The 9,165-nt window shown below is 56.9% G+C and overlaps 1 protein-coding gene across 1 annotated transcript; it reads left to right on the forward strand.

The window, feature by feature from the left end:
* The first annotated feature begins 3,484 nt into the window (after window positions 1-3,484).
* Window positions 3,485-8,693, forward strand: TMEM54 (transmembrane protein 54). Its single transcript, XM_029912666.1, has 5 exons — window positions 3,485-3,655; window positions 5,704-5,763; window positions 6,634-6,822; window positions 7,552-7,683; window positions 8,532-8,693. Exons 1-5 carry the CDS (start codon window positions 3,497-3,499, stop codon window positions 8,622-8,624), a joined length of 633 nt encoding a protein of 210 aa, XP_029768526.1. The 5' UTR covers window positions 3,485-3,496; the 3' UTR covers window positions 8,625-8,693.
* The last annotated feature ends 472 nt before the right edge of the window (window positions 8,694-9,165 follow it).

Raw genomic sequence — 9,165 nt, forward strand, 5'->3', positions numbered from 1 at the left:
ATCCTGGTCCCATTAAGTCCATGGAAATTCTGTCAACTTAGGGCCAAGATTTCACCCATACTCTACATTCGGAGACTTGATTTCTTCTCCCCGTGGGCTCTGATTGGGACCGCTTTCCACACAGTTCTTCAGTGCTGGATCTCTCTGGTGCACCCACCACTGTCACATCTAGGCACCAAGAGGATGCAGAAACTGTAAACCTTTTGAGTAGGAAGGTTCTGCCTTGAAATTTGTGTGCAGGCTCTCCTGGGAGCTGAAATCGTTGGGGGGATGTGCTAACCATCTGCAAGGGTGGAAGGAGAAATCCACAGAACGTTAGCAGCAAAACTGCTTAAAATTGAGTGAGCGAGTGACCTAAAATGCCTGGACACATCAAAACCCCCTTGTGGTTTGGGGATGTGACAATGGAACATACAGTCCAGCTGAGCTTGTCACCCAGCTGAGCTTGTCACCCAGCTGAGAGAGGCCCTCCCAGCTCTCCTCCAAGAGAGGCCCTGCCTGCATCAGGGTTATTGCTTGTGCAGTTCTAGCAGGTTTTCTGTGATCATAGTGCAAAAGGATGGCTTGAGAGCGGCAGTTGTAGTCCCCAGGGAGCAGTGAGATGAATCCTTGCTCATAAAAGTCAAGGAAACCATGGAAGAGCTCTCCTAGCAACGCTGTTGCTAGCATGACTTCAGCTGTAAGATGCATGGGGGAGCCTTAAAGCCAGCACTTCCTGAAGAATGTTTAGTGATTGCATCTTCGGCATGCGGCTGTTTGGGGAAAGCCTACATGCAAGCCAGTGGAGGGGTAGGGTGCAGAGTTGCTGGGGCAGGCATGACATGGTGCCCCATGGTATAGAAATGTAGATAGAATCACCACCCTGGGATAGGGTTTGAAGTGTGCAATGTTACCGCCTCCAAGATGGGGAGGTCAGCAGGGTGGGTGGACGGACACCCCCAAGCAAGAAGACTGGGGAGTCTTGGAGATTGGCAGCTGCATGTAGATGGGCGGCAAACGCCCCGTGTAAGGAGTGGGTTGCCTGCATGGTATAAAACCTCTATCTTGGGATTTCTGTTAAAACTTTACTCACGTCGGGGGACCAGCTCCCTCGCTCCAGAGTCCCGCTGCACTGCAGGCTGTCCCTTTAGGCTGGGAGCCAAGGAACCTGGAGCCACAGGATCACAAGGGAAGCATGCAGTGCCTGGCCCCTCTGCAGGGAGAGGCCTACCTACCTAGATCACTGCAGCCAGGAGATGGGAGCTGCGGTGGGCGGGGTTTGAGCTCTGAATCACCTTTCCTGGGGCAGGGGAAGGTGGAGTTGAGCCCTTTGTTCTGGCCTAGGGAGCTAGTCAAACAGGAAGAGCAGATTTAAAACAGCCATGGGAAGGTAACTGCAGCTGCGGCAGGGACTCGGTGCATGGAAGAGTGTGCGCAGGTCGGGGCAGGGCCAGGGAGTGCCAGGAACTCAGCCTGTCTCTGCCTGCTCCCAGGGGATGAAAGCAGAGACGCCTTAACATGGACCCTCTTTGAAGCAACAATGGCCTGATCTGAGAGCTGCCAAGATGTGTCGACTGGGTGAGTGGCTTCCTTTCCCCAAAGTGACAGGGAGGGGAGGGAATTTCGCACCCTGGTCCGGCCGGATGGGCTCGGGGGCCAGACTGGAAGGGCAGTGGTGGATTGGAGACTGGTGGGGCCTCTTCTGCATCATCCTGTGGTGGGTTTTTTTTTCTTTCTCAAAGACCTTCCTGTAAGAGCTTGGAAATGAGGAGCCCCAGCTAAAGCTGGCGAGTGGGAAACGATCAGTGGGATTGCAAACGTGAGAAATGAGGCCGGAGGATCAAAGCCCAGATCTCGTCCTGATCACAGGGAGGGGGTGACCACAGGATTCCGGGGGCAGTCCTGGGAGCTGGTCACCAGAGGCCACAACGTAGCACTTCTTGCTTCTTCAGCACCTTCCACCCAAGGCTCTGGGGAAGCGTGAGGTTGGGCAGCATCCTTCTCCGTCTACAGCTGGGGCACAGAATGGGCGAAGTGATTTGCCCAAGGCCACCCAGTGCCTGACCGAGCTGGGAATAGAAGCACAGTCCACCCAGATCCCCCATCTGTGAGCTCTGGTCCCAGGGGAGGGCGGGCGGTTGATAACATCACCTCCAGAAAGCAGAGCTCCTGTCCGTACAGGTGCATCAGGCTCTGCTATCTCGAAAGGCTTTGCACCAGGGGCGCCAGCCTGTGTTTGGAACAGGGTAGGTCTGGAATAGGAGTAAGAAAGCCCTGCCCCAAAGAGCAGTTCATGGCGGGTTGCTAGGATCACATGAGTTGTGAGTTCCGTTTCGCAGAGTTGTAAGCTCTAGTGTGGAGAGGGCTTGGGCACCCTCCCGCTCACACCCTTGTTGGGAGGGGAGGAGATGATCTCTTGGCGTTTTGATGTTTAACTTGTGGTTAATCTTTAAAGAAATCTGTTTGTTTTGTAGGAAGCTTCTGATTACAGAACTTCCTTGTCCCTTTCTTAGTCTCTGTGCTCCAGGGTCTTAGATCCACCTGCTGGAGCTCTCGGGGCAGGGAGCTATGGGAGAGTCCGATCTGGCCCGCGTTGCTCCCCGCTATTCATTCCATTCCTCCCGTAAGGACAGAGTGGAGCAGGAGTAACTGACCTTCCCCCAGCAGCCAGGGCCCCTGATGCTGGGACTGGAATATGGGCCAGTGCTCCTGCCGCCCGTCCTGCGAGGAGAGGCTGGGAATGGAGTCTCCGAGGGGCCACCTACCTGGTGCTCCTGCGCCCTCCTAGCTAAGGAACCCTGAGTACAGTTCCACTCGGCTCTCCCGCCCTATCCACTATCTTATTGCTTCTCTGGGCCCCTCTAGAAGCCTTTGTAGATAGCACAGCTGCCCTGTGCCTTGGGGCTGGACTGCCCTGAGCCCCCCACAGCCTTGCTCTCTTCCCTTCCGATCCTTCCTCTCTTCAGTCAGTGCCGCCCTGTGGCACCGCTCCCCTCTGCTCGCCCCATCCCTCTGCTCCACTTCTGTTCCCGTGCCCTGTCCAAACCACTCACCTGTCTGAGAACGCTGCCGCGCTCGCCCAGGCGCTGGTCGGGCGTGTGTAACCGCCGTGCGCTCATGTCCCAGCCCTGAGACTCGACTGGCGGGTGTGGGACTGGGACCGATCCCGTCTGTGCTGCTCAGCTACCCCAGCCGTGCCCTGCCACCCACAGGGCAAATTCTCTGGGACAGGCTCTTTGGCTGCTCCAGAGTCCTGGTCAGGAGTTCAGAGGGGATTTTTATAGGGCATTACAACAGCATCAGTGCTTCTCATAGCTTCATCCGTGCCCGCTCCGCCCCTCACGGCAGTGTCAGCGGGGCTGTAAGGTCCTCGGGGCAGGGGTCTGTGTGGCTGTGCTTGTTCTTTGCCTGCCCATCGTGGTGCTGCCTGGACCCGAACTAGAGCTGCAGCGAGCTGAGACCCTCCCTTGTCTCCTGCACAGACACCCTCGATCCCAGCAGCTTACAGAAGCTCCTGATGAAGACGGGGCTCATCCTGATTGTGATCGGACACCTCAGTTTCATCTCCGGAGCCCTCGTGCAGGGGACCGTGCTGCGCTACGTGGCAAACCCCCAGGATGCCATCTCCCTGCAGTACGCCATCGCCAACATCATCTCGGTGACCTCGGCCATCCTGGTACTGCTCTCCTGGCATGCTGGCTCTGCTCGGGGGCGGGGAGGCTACAGAGAACGGGGGTAGAGGATGCTTGTTAGGAGGCAGAGTGGACGGACCATAAGATGTGGTTTAGGGTCTGGGAGGGGACACCCTAGGTTAAAGCTGTGGGGTGGAGGGGAATGCCCGTCTCTCTCCAGGCTGCAGGTGTTTGGTGGGAAGCCCCCTGCTGAAGTAGAGGCCGACGGATGGGAGATCCTGCTGGGGACCAGTGGAGCGTGGGTGCGAAGACCGCGCTTCCCTCTACCCACACAAAGCCGTGCTCTGCTGCCTCCCAGGGCTGACCAAGTTACTTACTAGGGCTGTCATCAGGGGAAAGCACTTGGCTTTAAATGCCTGACATGGCTGGGCCTGGGAGCTGTGTGGCCAGAGATCCCCCTCCCCACCCCCACCTGCAGTTTCTTGCTGCTGTTTAAGCAAACAAAATCTGGCATCAAAGTTTCTTTGTTTTCCTGATTAATCTTCCCCCCCCTCACCCGCCGAGTCCGGGCCTGAGAGCTGCGGTCTCTTCCCTTCCTGCAGCCCACATGGGCGCTCTGTACCTCTTCATTCTTATGGCTGCTGTAGGTGGAACAGCCATGGCTGCAGCATCAGCCACAGACCCCCCGCCCAAAGCCTGGTGGGCCAGATTCAGCACTGGGGTGAGCAAGAGAAATCTGGTCCCCAGTCTGACACCAAAAGGTACCTAGGCTACATGGCAGCTCTTTGGGGCAGGGACTGGCATGATGGCGCCCGGGTCTAGCTGGGGCCATAATACGTCACAGTACGTGGAGCCGTCCCTGTTAGTCTCGCCAGCCAATGAAAAGGGAGAGGGTACTCCAGTGGGTGGGGCGCTACCCTCGGATTTGGGAGACCCAGGTTCAATTCCTTGCTGGGCCACAGACCTGGGCAAATCACGTAGTCTTTGTGCCTCAGTTTCCCATCTGTCCAATGAGGCTAATAGCACTGCCCACCTCCCAGGGGTGTTGGGAGGAGAGATACTGCAGCCATGGGGGCCAGTTAAGTACCTGGATGGCAGATGGAGCCATTCTGGGCAGATTCTCATGTGAATATTGCAGCCCCTGCAAGAGACTCACCTGGGGGGACAGACACCATCCCAGGTCCTGTTAGAAACCGGGTGCTGCCAAGCTGTGTTTAAGGAAAGCTCTAGAACCGGTGAGCGCGGATTCAGTAGCGACTGGGGAAAGCTCCTGTTGCGGGCCCCGGTACAGAGCACTCGCTGCCTTTCCAACGCTTGCGAACATTAAGCCCTTGACAAAAATAAAAGCCAATCCTAGAAAATCACCTACCCTTAAAGTCTCTGATTGCCGGGGGTTTCTAAGGCCACCGGAGTTCTCTTCCCCCCCCAAGCTGGCCTCGGAAGCTGTCAAGCCGGCACCAGTCAGTTTAATTGTTAACCCTAATTATTATTATTATTTCAGGCACTTGCAGAACGTTCAGTGACGTGCCTCACTCCACAATGAGGGGTGGGTGTGACTCTCCCCTGGGCTGAGCTGCTGCAGTTGGCACGTCAGCTCAGCCTGGTTCAGGAAGGCGAGCTGCAGCCCCGATTACGAGCCAGCCCTTCGGAAGAGGTCACGGAGTCCTGTCGATCTCTGGCACCTGCTGGAGCAGCCTCCTCCCTGCTGTACCTCCTCCGAAGCGAGCGGTGGGACAGCAGGGTGAAACAGTGCCTCCTTTTGGTTTTAATAACATCCGCATTTAAATAGTCACAGCTGGCCCTGAACGTTGGCACCCTATTGTGGGGAATGGCAATGCGATTGTTTCCCTGGAGGCAGGCTCCTAAGGGTGGCGCTGCCTGGATTTCTATAGGGGCGGCTATCCAGCTGCATCTATAGCAGAGGGCTAGGAAGTTTAGATTTTTTGGGGAGGAACCAACTGAAGTAAACAGCAAATAATGTGGGGGTAAGACGACAGCCCCCAAGTCCCTGGGGCTTTCCGTACCAGTTCTTTCTAACTTGAGGGGCTTGGCAGAGCATCTCCCCCCATTGCTGTGTCTGTTTCCTTTGCAGACCATCTCCTGTGGCATAGCTGCGATTGTGCTGTCCAGATACCTTTCCCTAACAGCCCTGGTAAGGACGGCTCCCGAATTCCCCCAAAGTCCTGTCGTGCTGCAGGAGCCTGCCCCTACCAAAGGCAGCGGTCTGCTGGAGAAAGGGCCCGTTTCTCTCGAGCGTGTCTCGTCTTTCACTCTGGATGGGTCTGTCTGGGTTCTCTGATCCTCTCGGCTGTTTGCAAGTTTCCCCTCTGGCACATTAGAGGGAAAAGATTTGTTTGAACTTGAGCCTGGGAATGCATTCTGGGAACTTGCCTGGTGAGGCTGCAGCTCCGTGCCCCGCCCAGCGAGAGAGAGCTGCACTGCACGAGTTAGACACACACACTTTAGTGGCTCCATGCGAGCGTCAAACCCCAGAGCAGGCTGTAAGGCTCGGGAGACAGTAGCACGCATGTCTAGGGGCAATGGAAATGGAGGGTAAGCTCCCTTCCCACCCCAGGAGAGGGTTGGGGATAGAGGAGGGGGAGGAAGCTGAAGTACTTGCAAACTTTTAAATTAATCTCATGATTCTCCTTTTGGGGAAACTGAGGCAGAGGCTGAGTCTGTCTCTAAGGGTGCAGTGCAGGGTGACTCACCCACCCTTCAAGGAAAGAAAGGGCAGCTGCATGAAAGATACCAGACATGGCTTATCTGTAGCTCTCTGGGGGAAGGCTGTGGTGGGATACCAGGGGATGTCTCGTAGAATATGGTTGGTCCGTACCCCCTGTGACTCAGTGGGAGGGTGCGCCCAGGCCTGTGGTCAGACCACGTGCACCTGTGATGACTGAATTCCCTGGCATCTGTGTGAAGGGCCAGCAGTGGGAGGGATGCAGGCAGCCTGCCCCGTGGGCCTGTGCCCCCCCAGCCCTTGCTGTAACTAGCTGTGTTTCTCTCTGACTCGCCACAGAAGTGGGCAGTCTTCTCCCTCAGCATAAGCAGCACCCTGCTCTCGCTCTTCTGCTCCGTGGGGCTGGCGGTCTCCATTATCCTCACCTTCGTCAACAAAGGGAACGCCCTGCTGGCCACCTGCACCTTCGCCGATGTGGAACTGATCCAGATCTCCCACGAGTGCGCCTTCGACCCCACCCGCGTCTATGTAAGTGCTTGGGAGGGTCTGACATCCCTGTGAGAGGGGGACGCTCCCGTTCTGGCATAGCAGTATCTAGTAATGCTCCTGGCGCCCACCCAGCAAGGGCAGAAGCTGCTGCAGTGAGACCCCGCTGCAGCTGGGACCTTGGGGGTGGCATACGGGGTGTTTATGGGGTTTCAGGGATTATTTTTGCCGTCCTCTGTAGCGTGGGGGCGTGGTTCACTTGCTGGGATCCCATAGCAGGGGCCTTGAGCATAGGGTGCACCGGGGACTCTCCCTGCAGTGTGCAGTTCAGGCTCTTGGAATGTTAATCTGTGGGCTTAATCTAGGGGCCTCTGGGTGAAAATGAATGGCCAGGGTCCGCCTAGATGATCTAATGGTTCCTTCTGGCCTTAAAGGCTCTGATCATGTCGCTGCTTCTAATACCACCACCACTGTGCCCTTCTCGCACCTTCCGTCTGGGGACCTCAGAAGGCTGTAGACACTTGTGCATTAAATGTCCCGGGCTAGAGAAAGTATCATCCTTGCTTTAAAGAGGGGGAGACTGAGGCACGGGGAGGAGGGGACATGACCTGCCTGAGATCGCACAGTGAGTCAGCAGCAGGGCTGGGCGTTGAACCTACTGTTAACCCCAACGTGCCTGTCTTTGGATCGGGCCTTTGGGAAGGTGGAGCTCAATGGAACAGCTCCCCTTGGCTTTGGTGGGTTTGGCTCAGGCCCCACTCCTCTCCGCAGAGCTCCACGCTGTCCCTCTGGACCATGTCCCTGATACTCGACGCGGTGGAGATCATCTTCAGCATCCGGTGCTTCCTGCTCACCCTCGCGCTCCTCAACCTGAAACTGTGTCGGAGGACCCGCAAGAAAAAGGTAACCCTGGCGTGCCTGGTCTCCCCACCCCTTGTCTCCCCCCTTCTAAGGGCTGTGGGACTGGATTCACAATGTCCTATTTGTAACTGCTCTCTTTGGCTGAATCCCGGGGTTTGTTTCTGCTCCGTGGGATGTACACAGGGGGAGATGATGTCAGCTTCTCAGCTCGCTCCCAGCGCTGTCAATGGGGCTGCTGTAGTAGCTCAGGATCTGGCCCCAAGTGGCTGGCTCCATCCCACCCATTGGCCGGTGTGGTAAGTCAGAGCAGCTGGGCCAGGCGTCCCATTGTGATACCAGTGACCCCGTCCTTCAGCTCCCAGTGCTGGGAGATGCCGGTTGGCTATTGATTCAGGCCCCTCCAGCTTTGCCGTGGGCCAAGCTCACTCCTTGTCAGAGCTGCTGCCCATGATCCCAAAGCTCCTCCCAGCCTGGCACTTAGGGACTTGGCCATCAGAGGGGATGGTTCTGTGTAGCTCTTCCCAGGGCTTTCAGCCACTGTGTGCTTGAGCACTGCAGAGGGTTTCCTCAATCCAGCTGCTGTGTTTGAGCAGCTTTGCCTGGGTGCCAAAGCCCTGCATGCCCCCAAATGGAAACTGGGGATCCCACCTCCATCAGAGACCAGGATCAAAAGGCCGAGGCTAGAGCCTGGCTCTGTCTGATGTGTGTAACTAGGGCCGCCCTGTGCAAAAGACACAGGCTGGGGCTCAGAGTGGATCCGCATGGAGTGTTGCCTGATCAGTCAAGCGCTGAGGCCTGTGTCTGAGCACTGCGGCCCGCTGCCTTGCTTTTAGGGGTGCTCTAGTGCCCGGCGACTCCGTTTTCACACTCGCTTCCCATGTCGTTTCAAGGTCACGTTGCAGCTTGTCCCAGTGGAGAATCGGGAAGCCAGTGAGGGCCGTGTCCTCCTGAGGCAGGGCAGAGTGGAGACGGTGTGGCTCTGAACAGGCCAGAGGAGCCTCCGCTCGTGCATCAACCTCATGGACCTGCCCCCAACCAGGCTCTGCTGTCCCAGCAACCTCAGGGGCTTGATTTCCTCCCCCCATTGTTCTCCCATATGCTGCACTGGCCTCATGGCTCATGCTCTCCCAGCCTCTGCCCTCCCAGCCTCCTCCCCAAGGCGGTGCTGTTGCTCGGACCCATTGCTGTACTGAGGGGAAGGGATCCTCCACTCGGCTTGACACGTGTCCTACCTGCTGCTGTAATCTCCCAGCCCTCTCCTGCTCGACTGGCTGCAGGGAGTGAGCGAGGAAAGGGCTGGGAGTTGTTGGATGTAAACTGGCCTCCCCCAGCCAGGGATAGACGAAATCTCGCTCTCAGCATGCCTAGGTCTGACATCATCCCACAAGCAGCTGCACGGAGACAAAACTTTATTCTGAAGATATTAAAAGAACAAAAGCAACCCCCCCCCCCCCACCCCATGCACTCCCCTCGTTACTGGAAGGGACGAGCGAGCGTCTGCTTTGAAGGGTGCGTGAACACACC

This window comes from Terrapene carolina, unplaced genomic scaffold (genome assembly GCF_002925995.2).
Source record: "Terrapene carolina triunguis isolate 2854851 unplaced genomic scaffold, T_m_triunguis-2.0 Scaffold236, whole genome shotgun sequence".
NCBI classification, from domain to species: domain Eukaryota; kingdom Metazoa; phylum Chordata; order Testudines; family Emydidae; genus Terrapene; species Terrapene triunguis.